General features: G+C 48.9%; 1 protein-coding gene across 3 annotated transcripts in view; it reads right to left on the reverse strand.

The window, feature by feature from the left end:
• The window catches only part of STXBP1 (syntaxin binding protein 1), a 68,602-nt gene that overhangs the window by 35,709 nt on the left and 5,735 nt on the right, over positions 1-27,158 (reverse strand). For 2 of the 3 annotated variants that reach the window (XM_062207499.1, XM_062207497.1), the window contains exon 2: positions 1,125-1,174. In XM_062207499.1, the coding sequence (XP_062063483.1) occupies positions 1,125-1,174 (50 nt within the window). Of the gene's footprint in view, positions 1-1,124; positions 1,175-16,947; positions 16,967-27,158 lie in introns of those variants that run through there. The other variant, XM_062207498.1, reaches the window with a different exon arrangement.

Here is a 27,158-nt window from a genome sequence, read left to right on the forward strand (position 1 = left end):
AAAGGAAAGGAAAGGAAAAGGGAAAGAAGAGCTCGTACCAGAGGCCCCCCTTCTGGGTGGTAGGGATACCAACGCTGGCTGAAACACAATCTTACAAGGCCAGGAGTGAAGCTTCCCAATGCTCCTGTGTGGATTAGCTATTGTTCCCAGGCACAAGGAACTCGAAAACATATAGGGACCGGCGCTGTGGCACAGCGGGTTAACACTCTGGCCTGAAATGCCGGCATCCCATATGGGCACTGGTGCTAGTCCTGGCTGCTCCACTTCCTGTCCAGCTCTCTGCTGTGGCCCGGGAAAGCAGTAGAAGATGGCCCAAGTCCTTGGGCCCCTGCACCCACGGGGGAGACCGGCATAGCTCCGGCTGTTGCGGCCATCTGGGGAGTGAACCATCGATGGAAGACTCTCTCTCTTTCTGCCTCTCCTCTCTCTGTGTAACTCTGACTTTCAAATAAATAAATAAATCTTAAAAAAAAAAAAAAGAAAAGAAAACATAGGGCTCTGGACTGTAGGGAAATCTGAGAGCAGAAGTGGCTGGTATAATCCCTTCAGCAACACGTGAGGAAGTTCCAGTGAAACTGCACGCTCTCCTGCCTAGACAACCAGTGCCCTGGGAAGTGCTGAATTCACACACGGGAGACCGTGTGTTCCCGGGCCATCATCAGTCTGACTGCCTCACTCTTAAATGAGCGAACAGCTAACTTGCTTGTAAGCCTGTCTGCCACGGTTCTCAGCAAATGAGGGTAGACAGATGACAAGGGTTCTCACACTGCTGCACAGGCCCCAGGAAGGTACTCTGCGCCACGAAGAAGGGTCTCTGTCTTCTCTCTAGCGAGCAGAATAGTTACTTCTACCCGCTTTATCTAATGGGTGCCAGGTAAGATGCTGCTGAACAGTCACTCTGCCTGACCAGTGAACTTTAAGATAAGCTTTTTGGTCAAGAGAATTCTTAACCAAGATCATTTAAATGAGAGGCAGAGCAGAGTAATTTTCTCCAGTCCAGGAGCTTTTTACACTCTGGACACAGCGAAGCCCTCGACCCTGCCTGACGCCTCTCCTCCAGCTCTGCTTCCAGACAAGCACTCACCTTTAGGGTCACTCACTACTGATTGTCCTCGGCCACTCACCTTCCACTCCCCCTTCTTCTTCACCTTCTTGATCACATCATGCATGATCTCTAAAAGAGAGAAAGGAAGGAAGGAAGGGAGGAAGGAGGGAGGGAAGGAGGGGGAGAGTGGGAAGGGGAAGGGAGGGAGGGAGAGAGGGAGGGAGGGGGAGAGGGAGGGAAGGAGAAGGGAGAGGGAGGAAGACGGGACAAGAAGGGAGGAAGGGAGGGAGAGACGGAGGGGGAGGGAGGGAGGGAGGAAGACGGGAAGGGGAGGGAGAGGAAGACAGGTGAGTTCAGTGTTTCAATGGCTTCCATACTTGTCTATTAGACCAGGCCACTTCCCCTACACTTTATTTCAACCAATCTGTTGACTGAGCCACAGTCAACTCACCATAAAGATAGTTCTCTTCACATTTTGTTTCAAATATTATTTGAAAGGCAGAGAGAGAGAGAGAGAGAGAGAGAGAGAAAATCTTCTATCAGCTGGTTCACTTCCTAATTGGCTGTAACAGCCAGAGCTGGGTTGATCTGAAGCCAGGAGCCAGGAGCTTCTTCTAGGTTTCCTACACGGTTGTAGGGGCCAAAGGACTTGGGCCATCTTCTGCTGCTATCCCAAGCACATTAGCAGGGAGCTGGATCAGAAGTGGAGCAACCAGGACTCAAACTGGCGTCCATACTGGATACCAGCACTGCATGCAGTGGTTTACCCACTATGCTACAGCTCTAGCCCCTCTTCCCATTTCTTTAGTTCAGTGGTTCTCAAATATTTTAGTCTCAGGACATTCATACTTCAAAAATTAATACACAAAAGAGTATGCATTCATGAGGGTAAATATCTATGAACATTCACCATACCACAAATTAAATGGAGAAATCAAATTAATGAAATTCATTTAAAATAAAAATAAGTCCATTGTATGTTAACATCAGTGGTATTTTAATGGAAAATAACCATATTTTCCCCAGTAGAGAATTTAGGGGAAATAGTGGCATCGTCCCCCAGGTCTGCAATATAATGTCTGGCTTCAGAGAAGCCAGTGGGGCTCTCCGATCTGCCTTTGCAGATTCTGCTGGGAATCATGGCCGCTAGAAAAGCCCACACATGAGAGCATGGCCATGAAAAAGGCAAGTGGCACCTTAGCATGAAGACAGTTCTGACCTTACGAACCCCCAAAAGGCTCTTGGATTTGAGAGCCACAGATGTCAAGTCAGTGGAAGGCTGTGACATGGTCTCAGCTGGTCCCCGGCAACCAAGCTGGATGTGAGGAGCAACTGGGCGCACCAGTGGAAGGCTCCCTTCCCCAAATCACCACCTCAGTCAGCCCCAGTTCATAACCACAGCCGCACACAAGCACACACCTAACCAGCCACAGAGGCTTCCTAGGGAATACCCCACTGGCCACTCTGTAAACCAGCAAAACACAAACCGGGAGTGGCCCACGGCCAGAGTGGCCATCAGCAAGCAGTTCCATCATTCTCCAGGCAGGAAGCCTCCTCGCTCTGCCTCTGCCTGTCTGCAGTGATCTTCAATGTCTCGTGTGTCACACGTGTTCTGAGAGTGAGCGTTGTGTGCAGCCAGTTAAACCACCACTTGGGAAACTCCTACCCCACATCAGGTTGGAGCCTGGTTACTCCACTACTGACCCAGTCCCCTGCCAATGCATCCTGGGAGGCACAGAAGATGGCTCAAGTGCTTGGGCCCCTGCCACCCACACTGAAGACCTGGATGGAGTTCCGGTTTTGGCCTGGCGCAGCCCCAGCTGGTGTAGGCATTTGGGAAGAGAACCAGTGGATGGACGATCGATCTTTCTCGATTTCTCTCTCTCTCTGCCTTTCAAGCAGATAAAAATAAACAGTTTTAAAAGGTGTTCTGAAGTTTTTGAGAACTTTTTCCTTCATTATTAAAAAAAATACACTCACTGCAAGTAAGCTTGGAAAACACAAAGTATAAACAAAACAATACCATGTATTACTTGTATACTTAAAAACAATCAGAAAAAATCATCTGTAATCCTACCAACTTGAAATGCATAATTTAGCTCATTTCTTACTTTCCCATGTACTTTTATGTTATTAATATCAGGCTGCATATGTGATTTTATATCATGCTTTTTTTCATTTAAAATACTCGTTTCCTCATGTTAACCCAAAGTGCTTCCTGTGATTTTAAATGCCTTTATAATGGTCCAGTTTGGTCAACCATATTCCTGACATTCATTTAAATTACTTCCCCCCTTAGAGTGTGGTGAAACACTGGAAACAAATATATCCATCAACAAGACAATGGTTAAGTAAATTAAGTTATACAATGGGATACTATGCATCCATTAGAAATAAGGCAGGGGGCGAGTGTTCGGCCTGGCTGTTGAGACACTCCTGTCCCACTCAAGTCCTGGCTCCAGTTCCTGATCCCAGCTTCCTGCTAACGTATCTGGGGAGGCAGCCATGATGGTTCAGGTAGTAGGGTCCCTGCCCCACCCGCGTGAGAAACCTGCATTGAGTTCCTGGCTTGAAGCTTCAGCCTGTGCCCTGTCCTGGGTGTCACAAGGCATTCTGGGAGTGAACCAGCAGATGGGAGCTCCCTCTTTCTCTCAAATAAAATTTTTCAAAAAAGAAAGAATGCAATGGAAAATACGTATTCATGTATCTACTGTCTCAGTCAATAAGCGTCTATAGAGTGACCACGGTTCACTGGTCACTGTACTGCCCACTGGGGATGACCAACGTCAGATCTGTTCAGCTCCCACAGGGCTGACACTCCAGGGAGGGAAGCAGCCTCTGAACAGGAGGAGCAACTGCAGCTTCTCCTAGGGGCAAACATAAATGAGGTGTGGACAGCCCCTCAAACAGGAAGCCAGCCAAGGGCAGGGGTAGGAGCAGGAACAAGCATAAAGGTGCACAATGCAGTAAGAGAAAAGAACGTGACATTGTTGGAACTGAGGACAGTCTGAGCTGAGGTGAGAGACCAGATCCTTGAGGTTAGGGCTAGGGTCCTTGACGAGGAGCATGGCTTTATCTGAAGGGCACTGGAAAGCCAAGGAAGGCAGGGAGGGCATCAGCTGTGCTGTGGTCTTGAGATGGAGGGGCAGGCACAGAAGAGCAGGGAGGAGGTTCCCGAGGCATCGGCAACAGGCCACGCGTGACTGGGGGCGGCAGGGAGGGAAGGTGAGAAGTGGATGGATTTGATAAAGATGCAGGAGGGAGAGCCACCAGGGCTGACTGATGACCTGGAGAGGGGCGCGGGGTGGACAGAAAAGAAGCATGGATAACTCCTAGCAATTTAGGTTAAGCAAACAAACTGATACGGAGATATTCTGAGGGAGAACTGAGAATATCAGCTCTATTTTTGGTTATTTTAAGATTGTGATGGGCAAAGACATCCAAGGGTGATTATGGAGCTGGTAGATGGAGGTAACTACAGAGCTTGGAAGAATGCCCTCGGTTGGGGTTAAAAACTGGGGCATTATCAGCAAGTGGAGGTAGAAGGTAAGGTTGGAGAAAACCCATGACTTCACAGGGATCAGTACAACGAGGACGGACACACGGTCTTCACTGACCCTGACACCTGCTTCCTGTGAAACTATACAGGCGAAGCCAAAGTAAAATGAGAGGGGAGGAGAAGGCCACTGACCACACCAACTCCTTCAAGAAGTTTTGTTCAGGGGACAGCGCTGTGGCGTAGTGGGCTAACCCTCCACCTGTGGTGCCCGAACCCTGTACGCCTACCAGTTCTAGTCCCGGCTGCTCCTCTTCCGATCCAGCTCTCTGTTATGGCTTGGCCCCTGCACTCTTGTGGGAGACAGGAGGAAGCTCCAGGCTCCTACCCATAACTCTGCCTCTAAACTACCTAAATAAATAATTTTTTTAAAGAAGTTTTGCTTAAAAAGGAAGCAAAAGAAAAGCATTAAACTAACAGAGTAGACAGAGATGTGAAAGCAAGTTTTTTCCCAAAGATTGATTTATTTATTCGAGACAGAGTTACAGAGAGAGAGAGAAAGAGAGAGACAGAGACAGAGAGAGACAGAGTCTTCTATCCGCTGATTCACTCCCCAAATGGCCACAACAGCCGGAGCTGGGCCAATCCAAAGCCAGGAACTAGGAGCTTCTCCTGGGTCTCCTACATGAGGCGCATGGGCCCAAGCACTTGGGCCATTTTCCACTGCCTTCCCAGGCCATCAGCAGAGAGCTGGACTGGAAGTGAAGCAGTCAGGACATGAACCACTGTCCATATGGGATACCGGCACTGCAGGCAGAGGCTTAGCCTAGCGCACCACAGTGCTGACCCCGGGACTGCTTGTTTTTTAGATATGAGAGTCAGCACTCACTGTGGCACTAGTAATAAACCAGAGAGAAGGGCAGACCTGGAGGGAGAACAGATCACTGAGAGGAGAAGGAAGGGGTGGGCTCTGAGACACAAGAAGACACCTGGAGCGAGGCTCGAGGAAGAGAGCCCCTTGGCACTGGTGGAAAGAGGCCAGAATTGAAGATGGGCTTGCACGTGGCCTTGGAGATGTGGTGGCAGTGGGGAAGGGCTCTCTTATGGGAAACAAAGTACTTACAGGGAGGGGGTTGAAGGACAGTGTCACTTGTCCCCAGAGACTGGAGAGTGCCTTCATCACGAGATACTCTGGCATCTCTGGACAGCAGTGAGGGGTACTCTGAGGCTGCTGCACAAACTTGAAGTGAGACCGGGCAGCACAACCGTGTGCCTTCCCCAGCAATGTCCAGCTGTCCAGCTACAAGGAACAACTGGTCTAGTTTTCACAGGTGAGTACAGTACAGGGAGAAACTGGTAGAAGTATATGGCTAGCAGGGAAAGAACACATTACAACAATTTTTAAAAAGCAGATATGAAGAGAAAAGCTTACCCAAAAATGTCATTTGTGTGGTGTAAAGTCATGATTAATCTTGTTTTTTTTAATATTTACTTTATTTGAAAGGCAGAGTTAGAGATCTTCCATCTGCTGGTTTACCCCCTTTGCAAATGGCCTCAACAGCTGCAGCTGGGCCAGACCAAAGCTAGGAGCCAAGAGCTTCTTCCCAGTCTCCCATGTAGGTATGGGGCCCCAACCACTTGGGCCGTTTTTCGCTACTGTCCCAAGTGCATTAGCAGGGAGCTGTTTAGAAGTGGAGCAGCATGGCCTGGGAAAGCAGTGGAAGATGGCCCAAGTGCACCACTCAGGAGATCCAGAAGCAGCTCCGGACTTCAGGTTTCGGATCAGCACAGCTCCAGCAGTGTGGTCATTGGGGAGAGAACCAGCGGATGGAAGACCTCCCCCCGCTCCGCCTCTCTAATAAATAAATAAATCTTAAAAAAAAAAAAAAAAAAAAAGTGAAGTGGCAAGGAACTGAACTGATGCCCACAGGGGCTTAACCTGCTATGCCAGGCCCCAGCCCCCATGGCTAACCGTTAGTTGTCCGTGTATGCCTTCCAGTGTAGCCCAAGCTTTCTGCATAGGAAGAATGCTGTGTGTGTGTGTCAGTGAACATTTCCGTGTCCAGCGCTCTCCTTTGTACAGATATTGTCAGGAAAGCTCTCTAGGTACGGAATGAACGGATAAAGAGCATAAATGTTCCGGGCTCCTGGTCAATTCTGCAGCATTATCTTCCAAAAGCATAACTCACACCATCATCAGTGCTGTGGGACTCTCCAAATTAACACAATAACTATAAAATCAGTTATATTTATTTATTTTTGCTACTATGATAGTATAAAGTGGTATTTCACTGTCTTTATTTAAATTTATATTACTGGGCCGGCGCCGTGGCTCAACAGGCTAATCCTCCGCCTTGCGGCGCCGGCACACCGGGTTCTAGTCCCGGTCGGGGCACCGATCCTGTCCCGGTTGCCCCTCTTCCAGGCCAGCTCTCTGCTGTGGCCAGGGAGTGCAGTGGAGGATGGCCCAAGTGTTTGGGCTCTGCACCCCATGGGAGACCAGGAGAAGCACCTGGCTCCTGCCATCGGAACAGCGCGGTGCGCTGGCCGCAGCGCGCTACCGCGGCGGCCATTGGAGGGTGAACCAACGGCAAAAGGAAGACCTTTCTCTCTGTCTCTCTCTCACTGTCCACTCTGCCTGTCAAAAATAAAAAAAATAAAAAAAATAAAAAAATAAAAAAAATAAAAAAAAAATAAAAAATAAAAAATAAAAAAAATAAAAAATAAATTTATATTACTGACAATGAATATGTTTTTTGCCAGTAAAAATTAATTTAAACTCACTGAAAAAAAAATTTCGCTTGTCACTGTTTGCTGGGGGAAGGCAGACACAGGAAGTAAATCAGACCAAGTGCCTCAGCGTTAAAAGACGCAACAAATGACTGCTGCCCCCATGCTTCCTCCCAAGTTATTTCCTTCCCGCACCTCGGAAGGCATATATTTGTCCTGGGTATCGTTAACAGCCAATTCTATCCCTGCCCTACATTTTTAATCCAATACCGAAAAGGAAACACGGATTAGAGCCCATTTTAGCATTAAGAATCAAGTGGCTTGGGCTACCTCCTCACAAATAATCCCTGGCGATCACTCCTCCTCTCCTTCCTAAACCTCCTTCATTAAGTGGGGAGAAGCCAGGGGGCCACTGCAGCTGCTGCTGCCGAGAGGTCTGGGCCACGACCGAACCGAGTGCATCCACGGCTGCCCTGCCTCCCACCTGTCTACCCAGCGCTGCTCAAAAGGCCAGAGCCTGCTTTGACCTCCCCCTGACACCAGGGACCTCACTCTGTGGGTCTGCTTCCCTCATGGCCAAGTGGACAAGAACGTGGGTCCTCTCTCAACCATACGCTCTAGGACCTGGGTGCCTCTAGAACTCAGAAAATTCCTCTCAATCCTGAGTGAGATAAACAGCAAGTAGTCTAAGATTATCTGGCCCTCTTCAGATGTACCCAACCCTCTAACTGGAACCCCAAAACACAGGACAGAGGGAGTGCCTGAGGGACACCCAGGGCACGCAGCGCCCCATCCCCATGAAGCCCTCATGGCCTGAGGTCCTAGGACTGCCCCCTTCAGTGACCTAGGCCAGACTCCAAGCCCAAGGCATGTCAAAGCACCAGAAGTGGTGTGATTAGCAGGCAGAAGCCAGGGGAAAACACAGCCAAAGCCCTCTAACCACAGGCGACGCCCACAGTCCGCACTCTGTAGTCCCACCCATAACAGGCACCAGGAAATGCTTGCCCGGGCGGGAGGGAATTAAGGCAGTGCAAACCAAGGCCACAGCCTCCCTCCTCCTTCACCTGCCTAAGTCCGGGGAATCTCCAGAGCTGCTCTGACTCAGGAGTGGAAGTCCTTCCAAAAGGCACCTCCTGACCCCAGTGGTGTGGGGTGCAATGCTGGCTACTTAGGCCGTGGTTACTCCATCGCACAGCATTAAGAAAAAATGTCCAGGGAAGTGCTGAAGGTGACGGATCAGGGTTAAAATCCAGGTTCCGGTATGCTCTGGCTGTGTGAGTCTGCCAAGTTAAAGCATGTTAAGCTTTAGTCTTCTCATCTACAGAGTTAGAATTATAATTCTTTAATGGCCTGTTGTGGTGATTAATGATTAAAAAATGCCAGTATAGGCCGGCGCCGTGGCTCACTTGGCTAATCCTCCACCTGTGGCGCCGGCACACCGGGTTCTAGTCCGGGCTGGGGCGCCAGATTCTGTACTGGTTGCTCCTCTTCCAGTCCAGCTCCCTGCTGGTGATCTGGGAAAAGCAGAGGAATATGGCTAAAGTGCTTTGCCCCTACTGCCTACATGGGAAGCCCGGATGAAGCTCCTGGCTCCTGACTTTGGCTGGGCCCAGCCCTGGCAGTTGTGGACATTTGGGAAGTGAGCCAGCAGATGGATAATCTCTCTCTCGCCCTCTGTCTCTCCCTCTAATTCTTTTAAATAAGCAAATAAATCTTGTAAAAAAATAAAATAATCACTGAAATACCCACATAGCAAACTATATGACTATTTCACCAAAATCACCCAGTCTTCTCAGAACTGCAGTGAACACACGCACACATCTTGGAACAATGGCGCTAGTGCACCAGCGTACATCCATCACGAATGCAAACGAGAAATCGAACACAAGGAGGTAGGCCTTTGATGCAGTGGTCAAGGCACCACAGGAAACCTGTATCCCACGTACGAGTGCCTGGATTTGAGTCCCAGCTCCATTCCAAGTTCTGAAGTGGCTCTGTGTCACAGTTTCCCTATCTGGAAGATGGGAACGGCACATGTGCCTCCTCAGGCTACTGTGAGGACTAAGGAAGTTAGTATGTGTGGAGCACATAGCTCAGCGCTCACAGCGCGCCTCACTGCTGTTGGCTGTCACCATCCCATTATCATCAACTTAAAATGGAATTCTGGCCGGCGCCACGGCTCAATAGGCTAATCCTCCGCCTGCGGCGCCGGCACACCAGGTTCTAGTCCCGGTCAGGGTGCCGGATTCTGTCCCGGTTGCTCCTCTTCCAGGCCAGCTCTCTGCTGTGGCCCGGGAGTGCAGTGGAGGATCCGTGCAGCGCGTGGGCCGCAGCAGCCATTGAGGGGTGAACCAACGGCAAAAGGAAGATCTGTCTCTCTCTCTCTCACTGTCCACTCTGCCTGTCAAAAAAATAAAAATAAATAAATAAATAAAATGGGATTCTGACCCTCTTAATAAGGAAGAGCCCACTGATCTCCAGCCGCTTTTATAGCTTCCCCATGGAGTTTGAAATATCTCCTGTTTTCCAATTTGCTTCTCTACATGCGATTTTTTTCATGCACTCAATAATATTTATTGAATATCTGCTATGTGCCAGACACTCTTCTGGACATTAGAAAGACTAAGATGGACAAGCTAAACAAAACACCTGTTCTTAAAGTGTTCCCATTCTGGTACAGAGGGGAGAGACAGGCAGTAAACACAAAGAAACAACAAGATCACTCAGAGAATGATCACTGCTCAAACAGAAACTACAAAGTTTAATGAACTAGAATGTGCTGGGGGTTGGCAGACGGTCCTCTCAGGGGGTAACAAAGAGAAAACCACCCCTGAAGATCTGGGGGAAGAGTTCTGCAGGCACGGGAAGAGCAGGTGCACCGTTTCCAAGTCGGGGCAGTCTAGGGACAGAGAGCCAAGTCCAGCGGGACCTAAAGTGCTCCAGGGAGGGAGGGGATTCAGGAGGTGCACAGAAAGGTCATCCCCAAGTCTCCCTGGGCCCTTAAAGCAGTGCTTGCCGAAGACTACCCCAAGTCACAGGCTGTATTCTGTTCCTTGAACACTAAGCCTCATTCACTCAACTTCCAACATGACAACTCCCTCCCCTGCTGCACCCTCACGCCCATCTTCCTGCCAGCTGGCAACGGTCTGCAGAATGAAGGAGCCCTGGGGTGGGGCAGCTAAGCCCTGCCCCTGGGAGTGAGACGAGCAGATCTGTTCAAGGTGCTGAGGAAGGAGATTTCACCCATGAGGTCCAAAACCACCCCCCAGCCCAGGCCCCAGGATCCCGGACCCCCAGCCCAAAGACCATTGCTTGGAGAACAGTCTGAGGCCCTTTCTCAGGGACTGTTGGAGAAGACAGACCTCTTCACCCCTGACACAGGTGAGCAATGACTGTCCTGGTCAGTTCAAGTGAAAAGTTCTTCCCTTAACTCCCCCCATGCAAACGCAGGGAGTATGGTGTCAAGTGAATATACAGATACAAATACAGATACACTCTGATAAGAAGCATGTGCCATCTTAGAATTTCTCTATTTGCTAATTATTAACGAATATCTGATTGAAATATGACAACCTTTGCCAAACATATTTTTAAAGGAAATATTAATGGCGCAGTGGGTTAAAGCCCTGGCCTGCAAGCACCAGTATCCCATATGGGCTCCAGTTCTAGTCCCAGCTCCTCTTCTGATCCAGCTCTCTGCTGTGGCCTGGGAAAGCAGCAGCAGATGGCCCAAGTCCTTGGGCCCCTGCACCCATGTGGGAGACCCAGAAGAAGCTCCTGGCTCCTAGCTTTGGATCAGTTTATCTCTAGCCATTGTGGTCATCTGCGGAGTGAACCAGCAGATGGAAGACCTCTCTGTCTCTTTCTGCTTCTGCCTCTCTGTAACTCTGCCTTTCAAATAAATAAATACATATTCAAAAAAAAAAAAAAGAAAGAAAAAACTTCAATCAATAATTCAGTCTCATGAAAAATATTGTCCATAACAAAAGTAATATCTAATACTTAATGAAAATTTACTACATGGGACATAATCCTTTAGTAAGTAAGTCTTTTTTTTAAATCTTTCTTTTTTAAAGACATTTATTTGCTTATTTGAAAGGTAGAATTACAGAGAGAGAGGAAGATAAAGAGAGAGATCTTCTGTCTGCTGGTTCACTCCCTAAATGGCCACAATGGCTGGGGCTGAGACAGGCTGAAGCCAGAAGCCAGGAGCTTCTTCCGGGTCTCCCATATGGGTGCAAGGGCTCAAGTACTTGGGCCATCTTCCACTGCTTTCCCAGGTGCATTAGCAGGGAGCTGGATCTGAAGTGGAGCAGCCAGGAGTCTAACTGGCCACCATATGGGATGCTGGCATCACAGGCAGGGGCCACAACACCAGCCCCAGTGAGTCTTACTTATAGCATCTCATTTAACGCACACAGCAACCCTCAGAGGTTAAGTATTTATAGTCACCCTCAATTTACAAAAGCTAGAAAACTGAGGCCCACAGAAGTGAGGCATCTAGCAGTTATAAAATAAAATATACATAACCACATGAAGCTTACACAGCATAAAATAGAGGTATAAATCAATTCTTTACCTCCACAGATTTACAGTCTAGTTGGAGAAATAAGATACCATACCCGAAGCTTGATGAGATTAAAATGCTGTCAGAACTCCCACATCCCGTGGCGAGGGTGTAAAGTGGCAGTTCCCCAAGGGACTAAAGAAGAGTGACCACAGGCCCCAGCACCCCAAGTGACTAAAGAAGAGTGACCACAGGCCCCAGCAACCCTGCTCTAGGGAGTACAGCCATTCCCATGAAAGCCTGGATTCTAGGGAGTACATCCAGAGGAATGCAAGCAACCATTCCCATGAAAGCCTGGATTCTAGGGAGTACATCCAGAGGAATGCAAGCAACCATTCCCATGAAAGCCTGGATGGGAGTGTTCTCGCCAGCACTATTTGTAAATAACCAAAGCAGAAACAACCCAAATGTCCATCATCTGATGCCCGGATAAACAAACATGGCGCATCTACACAACAGAATATCAGTCACAGAAAGGAATGAAGCATGGATTCATGTTACAACATGCATGAACACGCATGCTAAGTCAAAGAAGTCCAGCTCACAGGACCACATGTTGTCCTGAACAGGCAAATCCAGAGACAAAAAGTAGCCCATTAGCCGCTGAGGACAGAGTGAAGTGGGGGTGACATCTGAGGAATATGGAGTCTCTTTCTGGGTTAATGACAGTGTTCTTTTTTTGTTTTGTTTTGGTTTTGTTGTTGTTGTTGTTGTTTTGACAGGCAGAGTGGACAGTGAGAGAAAGGTCTGCCTTTTGCCGTTGGTTCACCCTCCAATGGCCGCCGCAGCCAGTGCGCTACGGCCAGCGCATCGCACTGATCCGAAGCCAGGAGCCAGGTGCTTCTCCTGGTCTCCCATGGGGTGCAGGGCCCAAGCACTTGGGCCATCCTCCACTGCACTCCTAGGCCACAGCAGAGAGCTGGCCTGGAAGAGGGGCAACCAGAACAGAATCCGGTGTGCCGGCGCCGTAAGGCAGAGGATTAGCCTATTGAGCTGCAGCGCCGGCTAATGACAGTGTTCTAAAATTGACTGTGATGACATATACACCATTCCATGAACATGCAGTCACTGAATTGTATACACTTTTTTTAAAAAGATTTTATTTATTTATTTGAGAGGCAGAGTTACAGAGAGAGAGAGAGAGAGAGAAAGAGAGAGACAGAGACCTTCCATCCGCTGGTCCACTCCCCACATGGCCTCAACAGCTGGAGTTGGGCCAATCTGAAGCCAGGAGCCAGGAGCTTCTTCCAGGTCTCCCATGTGGGCACAGGGGCTCAAGCACTTGGGCCATCTTCCACTGCCCTCCCAGGCCATTAGCAGGAAGCTGGATCAGAAGTAGAGCAGCTGGGATATGAACTGGCACTCATATGGGATGCCAGTGACACAGGCGGAGGCTTAATCTAATACTGCACAGCACTGGCTCCTGGATTGTATATAATGGGTGAGTGATATGGTATGTCAACTGTATCTCCATAAAGCTGCTTTTGAAAACTCATTAGGGGCTGGCGCCACAGCTCACTTGGCTAATCCTCAGCCTGTGGCGCTGGCACCCCGGGTTCTAGTCCCGGTTGGGGAGCCGGATTCTGTCCCGGTTGCCCCTCTTCCGGGCCAGCTCTCTGCTGTGGCCCGGGAGTGCAGTGGAGAATGGCCCAAGTACTTGGGCCCTGCACCCGCAAGGGAGACCAAGAGAAGCACCTGGCTCCTGGCTTTGGATCAGCGCAGCGTGCCAGCCGCAGCGCACTGGCTGTGGCGGCCATTTGGGGGGTGAACCAACGGAAAAGGAAGACCTTTCTCTGTCTCTCACTGTCTAACTCTGCCTGTCAAAAAAAACAAAAAAACAAAAAAACACAAAACCCTCACTAGGGAATTTTAGATGAAAATTTCAAGGGAATTTTAGATGAAAACTTCAAACTCAAACAAAAAAGTTCCTTTCACTGCTTGTTAAAAACAAAAACCAAAGAACAACTACCACCAAGAGAGACAATGACACACACAGAAATCAAACTCAACAAACCAATGCAGGAGCAGGCAGTCAGCCTAGCAGCCACGACTCCCACGTCCCACATCAGGGTTCCCAGCTCCAGCTCCTGACTCCAGCTTCCTGCTAAGTCAGACCCCGAGAAGCAGCAGGGATGGCTCAAGCGCCCAGGTCTCTGCCGTGCGCATGGGAAACCTGGACTGTGTTTCCAGCTTCCAGCTCTAGCCCTGACCTCTGTGGGCATTTGGGAAGTGAACCAGCAGGTGGGAGCATGCTCTTTCTCTCTATGCCTCTCAAATAAACAAAAAAAAATTAATGCAATATAGAACTATTTCATAGTGTCTTCACCTGAAGACAGGTAGTCTGGCTTACTCCTATAAAAATTATAATTAAATTAGTATCACTTACTATAATTTTATACCTAAATTATACTTTGCAGAAGAGAAAAACACCAAGAGATACCACAAATTGTTATCCACAGGGCAAGGAAAGGGTACCACTCCCTCTAACTGATGCCTGACAACTGTTGAATCCAGTAATAATCTGAGGATGGTTCTACTTAGGTTTTGAGTTTTGGGTGGTGGGAGTGGGACAAAAGGGTAATAAGGCTGATGGGCTGGAGCTGTCACAGCTTTGGAGGTGGGTTAACAACGGCTTGAGTACGTTGCCCCAGTAAGCATAAGCAGAGATGGCCCAGCATCAGGACATCCACACCCTGGGCCTCTGCCAGCATCTGAGAGGTGTGCATGACGGGAAACACTGACACCTGAGAAACCAAATCCTAACCTCAGGGTCACGAAGGTGCTGGGTAGTTACACAAGGGACTTCTCACTTTCTTTTGAAGGAGATTTTTTTTTTTTTTGAGTCTTATTTTCCCATTTCATAAGGTTTAGAGTGCTAAAAAAAAATCTCTAAGCAAAGCCTCACAGACCTTGGGACCCAGTTACTAAGAAGGAACTCTCAAAGTGGACACAATGGAGACCAGCACCACGCATTCCTAGTGTACTTCAGCGGCAACAGTCACCTCAGCTCTGCCCGAGGCTGCCTAGGACACAAGTTTCTGGGATTAAAAAGAGCTGTGGGGGCCGGCGCCATGGCCGCGGCACTGTGGAGCTGTGGGGTAAAGCCGCTGGCTCCAATGCCGGCATCCCATATGGGCACTGGTTCTGGTCCCAACTGCTCCTCTTCCGATCCGGCTCTCTGCTATGGCCTGGGAAAGTGGTGGAGGATGGCCCAGGTCCTTGGATGCCTGCACCCAGGCTCCTGGCTCCAGATTGGCGCAGCTCTGGCCGTTGCGGCCAATTGAGGAGCGAACCAGTGAGTGAAGGACTTCTCTGCCTCTCCTTCTCTCTCTGTGTAACTCTGATTTTCAAATAAATAAATAAATCTTTAAAAAAAAAAAAAAAGAGCTGTGAAGTTACAAAACGCATAAAAACAGAAAATTCAATCAAATATGTAAACCAGAACCATCTACATCTTCTTAAAATCAATAGCTTATGGCAGTCAATACTGCCATGCCAGTACTTTGAACTAAAACATCAGAGAGACACACAATCTGTGACACGCCCTTCCGGGGAGGAACTCGATGCTACTTCCTCATGGGCACAGCTGGACAGGATGTCGTCAAAAGAAAGGACTGCAGGACGAGGGCCGTACCTTTGACACGGACCGTGGAGCCAGCACACAGTATTCAGCAGCATCTCCCCTTTGCTAAGGAGACCTAAGACAAGAGGCTGTGCCCACACAGCACCGGCGGCGGCAGGCCTCATCTGTGAATGTCCATTTGCACTGCCGACCTGTGTGTGTCCCTGCAAAGGCTCTGCTCCCTCCGGGACACACGCTGATGACGGCAGTAATTCCTCCTGGAGCTGCGGAGCCCAGAACCGGAATCTCTGTCTTGGCAGGAACCCAAGACGTCGCCAGCATCTTAAACTGGCAGACGCAGCACCTAATGGCTCCAAATCACACCTCTTCTCTTGAAAGGCAGCTTCCCTGAGGACTAAAGGATTAGGGGAAATGCACTTTGAAGAGAGGGGAAGAGAATGGAGTATTTCACACAATCCAAGAAACCGAGAGTCGGCAGTGACAGAAGACGACCCAGCCTGGTGGCTTTCATCAGTGAGTGAATGTCCTTCCCCAGGAGACAGTCAGCATGGCCTGGAGACTTTTTCTTTCAGATTTATATATGTATTTATCTGAAAGCCAGAGTAACATAGAGAGAAGCAGAGTCAGAGAGAGGGAGGTCTTCATTCTGCTGGTTCACTACTACCCAGATGGCCACAAAAGCCAGGGTTGGGCAAGGATGAAGTCAAGAGCCAGGAACTCCATCCAGGTCTCCCACATGGATCTCAGAGGCACAAGCACCTAGGACGTCTTCTGCTGTTTCCCCAGGCCCATTAACAGGAAGCTGGGTTGGAAGCAGAACAGCCGAGACTTGAACATGCACTCTGAGATGCCAGGGTTGCAAACAGCAGTTTAACCTGCTGCACCACAACACCAGCCCCTGCAGTTTTGATAGCCATGGCTTGGGACTGGGGGTGCTTCGGCATCTAATGGTACAGGCCAGGGGTGCTGCTGAACACCCTACAACGCACAGGCTCATCTGTCCCAGAATGTCAAGACCATCAAAGCTGAGAAACACTGATCTTGTCCATTTGATAAAGAAACGGAAGCCAAGGGAGACGAGGTGACTTGGCTGCGGCAGTGGCAGGAATCATCTCAGATGCAAGTCCAAGGCTCTCCCTAGCCCACCAGCTCTAGGATTTAACTTGCTTAGGCTTACAGATCAGAGGTATCAAAAAAGATCCAGTCCTACACAGCATGAGGAGGCTACAGTTCAAGCCCTGTGGGGAACTTTCAACGCAACCATGCCACAGACCTCAAACGCACAAGACAAAAAAAGCCTCAGGGAGGCTTCCAGAAAGCAGGAAATGTCCCCTCCCCCACCACACAAAGGTCCAGTTCCAGGAGGGCTGCTTCCTTTTCCCAAATCTCAGTAAGAAACCAGGAAAGGAAAACATCCTGTCTTCCTGGGTCTGGCTCAGGATCAAGCACAGGAAGAAGGTGGAGCTCCAGGAAGAGGTGCAACACTGGAAACCAACACGAAAATGGCTGTGCTCACACTCACTCACCATGCAGGCTGCCGGCGCTGTTCTCGACACACTCAGAACATTCTGCTTCTTACGTCTGAAAACCACCTTCATGGTTTCGCAATGCTATTAGTTTCTGTTTATTTCCTTAGCCCGGCGAGCTGGCTCCCCACCTCATTCTGTCATTTCACATAACCTCACATCTGAGCTCCCTTTCCTGACTTCTCGGTGTGGTGGCGCAGACCGTGTTCTCTGCACCAGTCTTCCTCCACAGTAAGATCCTTGCCTGAGCCTTCGCTACGTTTCTGTCATTTTCCTTATCAAAGTTTTCACAGGCTTCTCATATAGACATTTCCATTCACACTGTCTAGAACAGAGCCAGTCCGTTCTGGCCAAGCAGCGGTAGCAAATGTGTAGGTGGTGCTGACTCCCTCACCACACCTGGGTGTTATTTGAACATTCTGCTCAGAAACAGTGCTGAAGGCTGTGTATTGGCCTTTGCCACCTGCCCTCAGCTGGCGGATGGGTGAGAAATGGCTGTGAGGGTTTCCTTTACACACTGTGTAATTCAGTTTCAAATTCTAGATCAAAGATCCCTTGGTTGAGGATGTATACTGGAGTCTGGAGTCTGGGGTCTGGGGTCTGGGGTCTGGGGCAGGGTATGAAGAATGCAGTCAGAAGTAGCCTTAGGTTTTTGATAATGCCTTGTCTCCAAGTAAGCAGATGACCCAGTTCAGTTTGAAATTCCTGGATCTGAGGTGTCCCAAACAGTTGCTTTTTTTAAAAAAAATTATTTTATTTAACACTGGCTCAATCCCCAAATGGCCACAATGGTCAGAGCTGGGCCAATCCAAAGTCAGGAGCCAGGAGCTTCTTCAGGGTTTCCCATGTGGGTTGCAGGGGCCCAAAGACTTGGGCTATCTTCTACTGCTTCCCCAGGCACATCAGCAGAGAGCTGGATTGGAAGTGGAGCAGTCGGGACACAAATTGGCACCCATATGGGATGCGGGTGCTGCAGGACAGGGCTTTAACCCACCGCGCAACAACAATGGCTCCCAAACATCTGCTTTTAACTTCTGTCTGCTTAGCCAGGCTTTGTTCACTGCCCAGACCACCCTCACTGTCCTCTCAGCAAGAACGAACAGGGGTGGGAAGCGCTTGGCACTTGGCTGTGTCAGGAATGAGGGTATAGTGGTCCCCACCTCTGGCTAGTGGTCACTCCCCTCTTTCCTTCCTGGAATGCAAGTCTAACTTTACATTCTGAGTCTGTGCTCTTATTCTCGACAAATGACTGATTTAGCAGGTCCATGAATGCTGAGCCCAAAGGGAGGGGAAGTGGAGCCCCCATCCAGCACAGGAACAGTGGGCATCAGCCAAACACACGCAGCAGAGTCCTCCAAAGTTCCAGGAACTGGCTGTGCCACGTACCCCGGGACTTAGAGGAACGAGCAGTGGCATAAGCACCTGGGTGGTGTCTGAGAGGCTGCATGGCTTCTGAGAAGCAGTTAGGACTTAGACCCTGGGCCGGTGCTGCAGCGTAGCAGGTAAAGCCACTGCCGGCAATGCCAGTACCCCACGTGGGCACCAGTTCGTGTCCCGGCTGCTCCACTTCCAATCCAGCTCCCTGCTAATGGCTTGGAAAAAGCAGTAGGAGATGGCCCAAGTGTTTGGATCCTTGCCAGCCACATGGGAGACCTGGATGAAGCTCCTGGCTTGGGCTTGGCCCAATGCTGATCACTGCAGCCATCTAGGGAGTGAACAGTGGACAGAAAATAAATCTCTCTCTGTCTTGCTTTCTAACTCTTTCAAATAAATAAAATAAATCTTTTAAAAAAAGTATTAGACCCTTCCTGGAGGTCCAACATGGTCCAACTGTCCATCCTTCAACCTGGCAGAACACTGAGTTTCCCCCAGTCCACATGGCCCCAGCACAGAGCCACCTTTCCCACCCCATTACCCACTCAGTCCCAGAATCCTGGCATCCAGACCATTGTCTCCCAGGGAAGACACAGAAAGAAACTTGTCTGGAAAACCAGAACTCAGGAAGAAAAATCTAAAGATATTGACACTGGGGTCCCCAAGAAATAGCCCACCAGGCCAGGTCCACCCACAGGGTGAAATCCCTCAGCTGTTACACCTCCCAGTCTTAGTCACAAGCAGACAATCGCAGTTTGCCAAACATCTATGAAGTTCCTACATTGTAAACAGAGACTAACTCTGTCTCTCCCTCTCACTGTCTATAACTCTACCTCTCAGATAAATAAAATCTTTAAAAAAAAAAAAAAAAGACATGGAAGAAGCTGAGACTATGCAGAGATTTAAAAATGTTTTTTCAAAAAGATTAAGTCATAAAAGACACTACTGTTCACAAAACAAAAATTGAGAGCTGGCCGGTGCCACGGCTCAACAGGCTAATCCTCCGCCTGCGGTGCCGGCATACCGGGTTCTAGTCCTGGTCAGGGCGCCGGATTCTGTCCCGGTTGCTCCTCTTCCAGGCCAGCTCTCTGCTATGGCCTGGGAGTGTAGTGGAGGATGGCCCAAGTGCTTGGGCCCTGCACCTGCAAGGGAGACCAGGAGAAACACCTGATCAGTGCGATGCGCTGGCTGCAGTGTGCCGGCCGCAGCGGCCATTGGGGGGTGAACCAATGGAAAAGGAAAACCTTTCTCTCTGTCTCTCTCTCTCACTGTCCACTTTGCCTGTCCAAAAAAAAAAAAAAAAATTGAGGGCTATAAAAAAGAAAATTATTAAGGGTCATAGATGGAACAAGCACTTGGCCTCGTGGTGAAGATGCTGAGAGGCCCACCCCCCACTGCAGAGTACCTATGTTCAGCTGCCACTCCAGCTCCTCATTCTACCTTTTTGCCAGTGCACAACCTGGGAGGCAGCAGGTTACGGCCCAAGTGACCAGATGCCTTCCATCTACATGGGAGACCTGAGTAGAGGCCCCAGGGCTACTTGGGGATTGAACCAGTGCATGCAAGCTCTTCTCTGTCCCTCAGATTTATTTATTTTTTATTTTATTTTTTTATTTTTGACAGGCAGAGTGGACAGTGAGAGAGAGAGAGAGACAGAGAGAAAGGTATTCCTTTTGCTGTTGGTTCATGGTTCACCCTCCAATGGCCAGCGCATCGCGCTGATCCGAAGCCAGGAGCCAGGTGCTTCCTCCTGGTCTCCCATGGGGTGCAGGGCCCAAGGACTTGGGCCATCCTCCACTGCACTCCTGGGCCACAGCAGAGAGCTGGCCTGGAAGAGGGGCAACCGGGACAGAATCCGGCACCCCGACCGGGACTAGAACCCGGTGTGCCGGCGCCACAAGGCGGAGGATTAGCCTATTGAGCCGCGGCGCCGGCCTGTCCCTCAGATTTAAAAAAGAGAGCAAGCATACCGGCGAGCAAGCTATTGGGAATTTTTTTTTTTTTTTTTTAATTTTTGACAGAGTGGACAGTGAGAGAGAGAGAGAGACAGAGAGAAAGGTCTTCCTTTTCCGTTGGTTCACCCTCCAATGGCTGCCGCAGCCGGCGCACCGCGCTGATCCGAAGGCAGGAGCCAGGTGCTTCTCCTGGTCTCCCATGGGGTGCAGGGCCCAAGCACTTGGGCCATCCTCCACTGCACTCCCGGGCTATAGCAGAGAGCTGGCCTGGAAGTGGGGCAACCAGGACAGAATCCGGCACCCTGACCGGGACTAGAACCTGGTGTGCCAGTGCCGCTAGGCGGAGGATTAGCCTGTTGAGCCACGGCACCGGCAGTGCTATTGGGAATTTTTAAAAAACAGGAAAGCATGGGGCCAGCACTGTGGCACAGTGGCATCCCATATGGGCGCTGGTTCGAGACCCAGCTGCTCCACTTCTGATGCAGCTCTCTGCTGTGGCCTGGGAAAGCAGTAGAAGCTGGCCCAAGTGCTTGGGCTCCTGTGGGCCCCTGCACCCATGTGGGAGACCTGGAGTTAGCTCCTGGCTCCTGGCTTCAGATCAGTGCAGCTCCAGCCATTGCGGCCAACTGAGGAATGAACCATTGGATGGAAGACTCTTCTATCTCTCTCTCTCTCTCTCTGTGCCTCTCCTCTCTCTGTGTAGCTCTGACTTTCAAATAAATAAATAAATAAAAACAGGACAGCAGAATTGTAAAACTAAATAGAGGCTTAGGAGACAAAGCTGAGGAAGTCTTTAAAAAACACAGCAAAAAGCCAAGGAGAGGAGAGGGGTGGCTCACCCAGCTCTTGCGATGCCTGCATCCATATCGGAGCGCCCAAGTCCCACGCTCAGCTCTGGTTCCTGACTCCAGCTTCCCACAATGCACTCCGAAAGGCAGCTGCTGATGGCTCGAGTAACGGGGTCCTTGTCCCCACACAGGAGACCTGGACTGAGTTCCTGGCTCCCAGCTTCAGCCAGACCAGCCCTGGCTGTTGTGGCATTTGAAGAGTGAACCAGTATTATAAGAGTGTTTCCTTTCTGTCTCTCTCTCTGCCTCTCTCTGTTTCTCAAATAATAATTTTTTTAAAGCCAAAGACAGATAACTGAAAAGAAAATTAGAGGTCCAGTCCCTGCGGTCCCAAATCTAAATAACAGGAATTCCATAAAGAGAAAACTGGGTAGGAGATCTCTCCTGCTATCATGTGAGAAGGCAATCCACCCCAACACAGGGTAAACTCAGCAGCCAGCCACACGATTCCCTCATCTCAGAATTCCAGAGCTGGCCGGCACCGCGGTGCAGGAGGTTAGGGCGCTGCTTGCATGCAACACCAGCACCTCCTGTCCCATACCTCCCCACCTTTCAAATAAATAAATCTTTTTAAAAAAATCACAAACAGAATGAGTCTGTACACTGATTAATTCTGCTTATTTTTAAAGATTTATTTATTTATTTATTTGAAAAGCAGAGCATTGGAGAGAAAGAGAGATAGAAAGACAGAGAAATGTCCATGTATTGGTACTCTTCCCAGATGCCCACAACAGTCAGGGCTGGGCCTGGCCTAAACCAGGAGCCAGGAACTCCATCTTGGTCTCCCACACGGGTGGCAAAGCCCCAAGCAGTTGGACAATCATCTGCTGCCTTCCCAGGTGCATTTAGCAGGAAGCTGGATTGGAAGCAGAGCAGCTATTGGGCAGGGGCTGCCAGTGTCACAGGTGACAGCTTAACCTGCTGCGCCACAATGCTGGTCCCACACTGAGTAATTTTTAAGGGATTTGCTCAGTCTGTCCTTTAAAGCCCATGTGAAATAAACACGGTGTGGACAGAGACTCTTGCCTAGTTCCAATGTGTTATTTTCCTTAAGTCCCTAACAATTGCTACCAATGACGTCTATGTGTCCAGAGACCAAGGACAGGGCTTGTCTCTGTGTGCTCTCCTGGGAAGAACCCAACAAGGGCCTGGCTCGCCCTGTCACGCCCGGTGCCTGGCCTGCCTCTGAGCATCTGCCCTAGGATGTATCGTTCACAGGCATCTGGAACAGCATCCTCCCCACAACCTGTTTTTTGTTTTTTGTTTTCATCTCTCAGCCAGGGGCACAACCAATCTGACCGGCTGTGCACACTGGAAAACCAGGACTCTTTCCCAGCCCCATCTGCTCTGCATACTTCCCGTCCTGCCACACCTGACCCTGTCGTATCCTACAGCCCCGCCTCCCTACCCACTTCTCTACCCTGCTCAGGTCACCATCCTCACCACTGACATCCTGCAGCCTTGTAGCTCACTGCCTCCCACCCAGCAGCCAGAGAGCTCCCCAGAATGAACTCTGTGTCTCCCTGACTTAAAGCCTCCCCTGGCTTCCCAAGGCTCTTAGATTAAAGAAAAAGATCTCAACAAGGCTAAGTGCTCCAGCATCTCTCCAGCCAGAATGAACCTTTCTCATTCTCTGGACAACCTCAGACACTCCGCTCTGCCTGGCTTACTCTCCCCCAGGCCCCACCAGCACCATCCTTCTGCTGGCTGACCTCTCCTCATCTTTAGGGTCTCCCTCATCCCCAGGCCTTGTTGGGGCTCCCCAAGGGCCCCAATATCGCCCATGTGGCCTCTGTCAGGGTACATCCCCCACTGTGTGACCATTAGCTGTCTGGAGGCCCCAAGGAGGCCCAGGTCCACTATCCACCATTCTCTCTCTGTGCACACAGTGGCTGAAGGAATTAAACACACCTGCTCCCAGAGCCCCCGCACCACCTCGTCCTGGAGCCGTCTGAAGTCTCTGAGGCCCCCGGGAGTCACCAGGGAGTGACTGCAGGAGGCTCTCATTCAAATGGGTCTTCACAGTCAGGATCCAGCGATTTGCTTTAAAAATTTCCTTGTCTTCCTTGTCTTGTCTCATCTCTCTAAATGCTTTTCTTCCCATGAATAAAACGGGCTTTTGCTAGTGTGATAAACACTTAACATCTATTCCTGTCCCACAGGGTCAGCCCTTAAGAAAAGTGATTAGTAGGTACTGAAAGGGAAAGCAGGTGAGGATAAGAAAGAGAGGGAGGAAGACTGGACTCTGATCGCCAGCGCAGGCAGTCCCCTGAGCTGTCTGTGGCTCCTCCCTCAAAGCCCCAGGATGTCAGGATCAGATCAGTGCTGGGCAAAACAAGCTGCTCTGCTTTAACCACGGCAAAGCTCCCCAGGCTACAGCAGAGTGGGCGGCAGCTGGCTGCTGCCCTGCACATCCCGTCCCCGCAGTTAGTTCCCGGACTTCAGTGACCCTGAGCAGGTGGACCGACATCTGTGACTCCATCCATGAACAATCATCGCCACAGATATTGGCTCTTTGTTGTTTTCCAAGCAACTTCTCCTGTAATATTTAATGTGGATACTGTGAAGTTGGAATTAACTTCCCAATTTATTTTTTTTTAAAAGATTTATTTATTTATTTATTTATTTATTTATTTATTTATTGGAGAGGCAGAGTTACAGAGAGAGGGAGAGACAGAGCCAAGGTCTTCCATCTCCTGGTTCACTTCCCAAATGGCCACACCGGCCAAAGCCAGGCCGATCCAAAGCCAGGAGCTTCTTCCGGGTCTCCCATGAGGGTACAGGGGCCCAAGCACTTGGGCCAATTTCCACTGCCTTTCCCAGGCCATCAGCAGAGAGCAAGATTGGAAGGGGAGCAGCCAGGACTTGAACCAGCACCCATATGGGATGCTGGCGCCTCAGGCAGAGGCTTAAACCATGACGCCACAGCACTGGCCCCAGAATTCCCAATTTAATAACACATCCAGGTAGTCAGTCATGAAGAGTTACAACTGAAACTGTTAGGTGGGTGTTCTACAGGATTCGACCAAAATTGCACTGAGGTGAAAATTCATATGCTTAGTTTCTTTCACTAGAAAACAAAAAGAGGGGCCAGTGTGGCACAGCACAAAAAGCAGTGGAAGATGGCACCAGTGCTTGGGCCCCTACAACCCATGCGGGAGACCTGGAGTAGCTCCTGGCTTTAGCCTGGTCCAGTCCTGGCCATTGCAGCCAACTGAGAAGTGAACCAGCAGACAGAGGATCTCTCTGTCTCTCCCTCTCTCTCTGTAACTCCGACTTTCAAATAGATAAATGAATCTTTAAAAAAGAGGAAAAGGAAAAAAAAGGAAAGAAAGAAGGAAGGAAGGAAAGAAGAGAGGGAGGGAGGGAGGGAGGGAAACAAAAATAACTGGGGCTGGCATTGTGGCTTAAGGATGCCGCCTGCAGGGGCCAGCGTTGTGGCAACAGTGGGTAAGCCACAGCCTGTGGCCCCAGCATCTCATATGGGTTCCAGTTAGAGTCCCAGCTGCTCCACTTCTGTGCCAGCTCCCTGGTAATGTGCCTGGAATAGCAGAAGATGGCCCCTGCAGCACATGTAGGAGACCAGGAAGAAGCTCTGGGTTCTTAGCTTTGGTACAGCCCAGCCCTGGCCATTGCAGCCACCTGGGTAGTGAACCAGTGGATGGAAGACCTAATGCTGCCTTTCAAATGAATAAATCTTTTTTTTTTTAATAAAAAAAGAAAACTTTGTACTTTCCAAGTGAATTCAGATGCTCTAACAAGATGGATTCAATATTTATGGGTCTACCAGAGGGAGTTCTTGGCTCTTAACTTCAGCCTGGTCCAGCCCTTAGCAGCTGCTGTGGTCATTTGGGAAGTGACCAGCGGATGGAAGATGTCGATGTCTCTCTCTCACAATCTGGAACTGCCTTTTAAGTAAATAAGTAAACAAACCTTCTAAAAGTATACTTATGGGTCTACAGATTATATCAATTGGTTTCAGCTTCAAATCTAAATCTCAACATTATTCCTCTGCCTGGAATGAAACTGTAAGGTTAAATGGCTGCTAAGGAGAAGGGCTGGATGCCAGGCCCTGTTCTAGGCACTTCACTTAGTCTGAGTCACTTCACCCTCCAAACAATCCCACGAGTTACTCTCGTTAGCCTTATTTTACACTGAGAAACTGAGGCCCGCAGAGTTTAGGATAATTCCTCAAGGTTACATGGATAAGTTGCCCTATCAATTTCAATGATTAATATTCAAATAGTGCTCAACACATGCTAAATACGCTAAGTGCTTTGTGCATGTTAACTTGTCTAACTTCACAATACACCTGTAAAAAAGGATACCAAAACAAAATTTTTAAAAGAAATTTAGGGGGCCAGCGCTGTGGTGCAATGGGTTAAAGCCCCTGCCTGAAACGCCAGAATTCCATATGGGCACCAGTTCTAGTTCCGGCTGCTCCTCTTCCGATCCAGCTCTCTGCTATGGCCTGGGAAAGCAGTAGAAGGCGGCCCAAGTGCTTGGGCCCCTGCACCCATGTGGGAGACCTGGAAGAAGCTCCTGGCTCCTGGCTTTGGCTTGGTCCAGCACTGTGTAGATGCAATTTAACTCTCCACATACTGTTTGCTATCCACCATGTGTGACAAACTGTTCGAGGCACTATGGGAAATGTCAAGGAACAAGACACAGTCCCTGCCTTCAAGGAGCTTATTATTTAACAAGGCAGAAAAACTTACAACAAATAACTATAACCTAGTGCACAATGCAGTAAATACTATCATGATAAAGAACTGAATGCTATCAAAGAGTTGACGGAGAAATTCCTACTCCAGATAAGAGAGGAAATTTTAATGGGAAAAATAGTGTTAAAGAATGGGTAAGTTTCAAGGTTAAGCAAGTTGTTTGAGAATCCTTTAAAAAGGGAGGTCCAAAAATATGGTATTTTCAGTAAGTTGGGAATGAGGACACAAGGAGACCCTCAACAACAGCTTAAATTTTTAAACTTTAAATTAAGCCTAAAAGGAACACAAAATCATTATTTCAAAAAACATTTTTATAAAAAGCATACAGAAAGCACAAGATTTAAGTGCATAATTATTTGAAGTTTTCCACTTTTATGTTTAAAAAACAGAGCAAAAATAACTTCATAAGAAAATGATATGCGGATTAAAAATATAAATAACCTGATTTTAAAATGGGCAGAGGATCTAACTAGACATTTTTACAGAGAAGATAAGCAGTGAAAAGATTCTCAACTTCATTAATCATCAGGAAAATACAAATCAAAACCACAATGAGACACCACTTCACACTCACTAGACAGCTATAATCAAGAAGACAGGTAATAACAAGCGTAGTGAGTTGGGAAACTGGAACCCTCATACACCGGTAGTGGAAAGGTAAAGTGGTATAGCTGCTTGGGAAGTTCCTCAAAAAATTAAATACAGTATACTGTATAGCAATCCCTCACAGGTATTCACGCAACAGAACTGAAAATACATGTTTTTAAATGTAACACTTAATATAACCTAGTCCATCAATCCATGAACATGGTATACCTCTCATTCTATTTATGCCTTCTTTGATATCTTTCATCAGGGCAGTGCATTTTCAATAAATAGAACTGGAACACATTAATATCAAATTCTAATCATTCATAGTATATGGAAATAGTAAATTTTTGTAAACTGATCTTATATCCTGAGACTTTGCTAAACTTTGTGCAGTTCTCCTTATCTTTGTTATTTTTAAGATTGACTGGTTTATTTGAAAGGTAGAGTTACAGAGAGAAAGGGAGAAAGGGAGACAGGGAGAGAGAAAGAGATCTTCTATCCTCTGGTTTACTCCCCAAATGGCCACAACAGCCACAGCTGAAGCCAGAAGCCTGAAACTCCATCCTGATCTCCCATGTTGTTGGCAGGGACCCAAGCACTTGGGTCATCTTCTGCTGCCTTCCCAGGTACATTAGCAAGAACTGGATCAGAAGTGGAACAGGAGCCAGCATTGTGGTGTAGAAGGTTAATCCTCCGCCTGCAGTGCCAGCATCCCATAT

The sequence above is a fragment of the Lepus europaeus genome, chromosome 12 (assembly GCF_033115175.1).
Source record: "Lepus europaeus isolate LE1 chromosome 12, mLepTim1.pri, whole genome shotgun sequence".
NCBI lineage: Eukaryota > Metazoa > Chordata > Mammalia > Lagomorpha > Leporidae > Lepus > Lepus europaeus.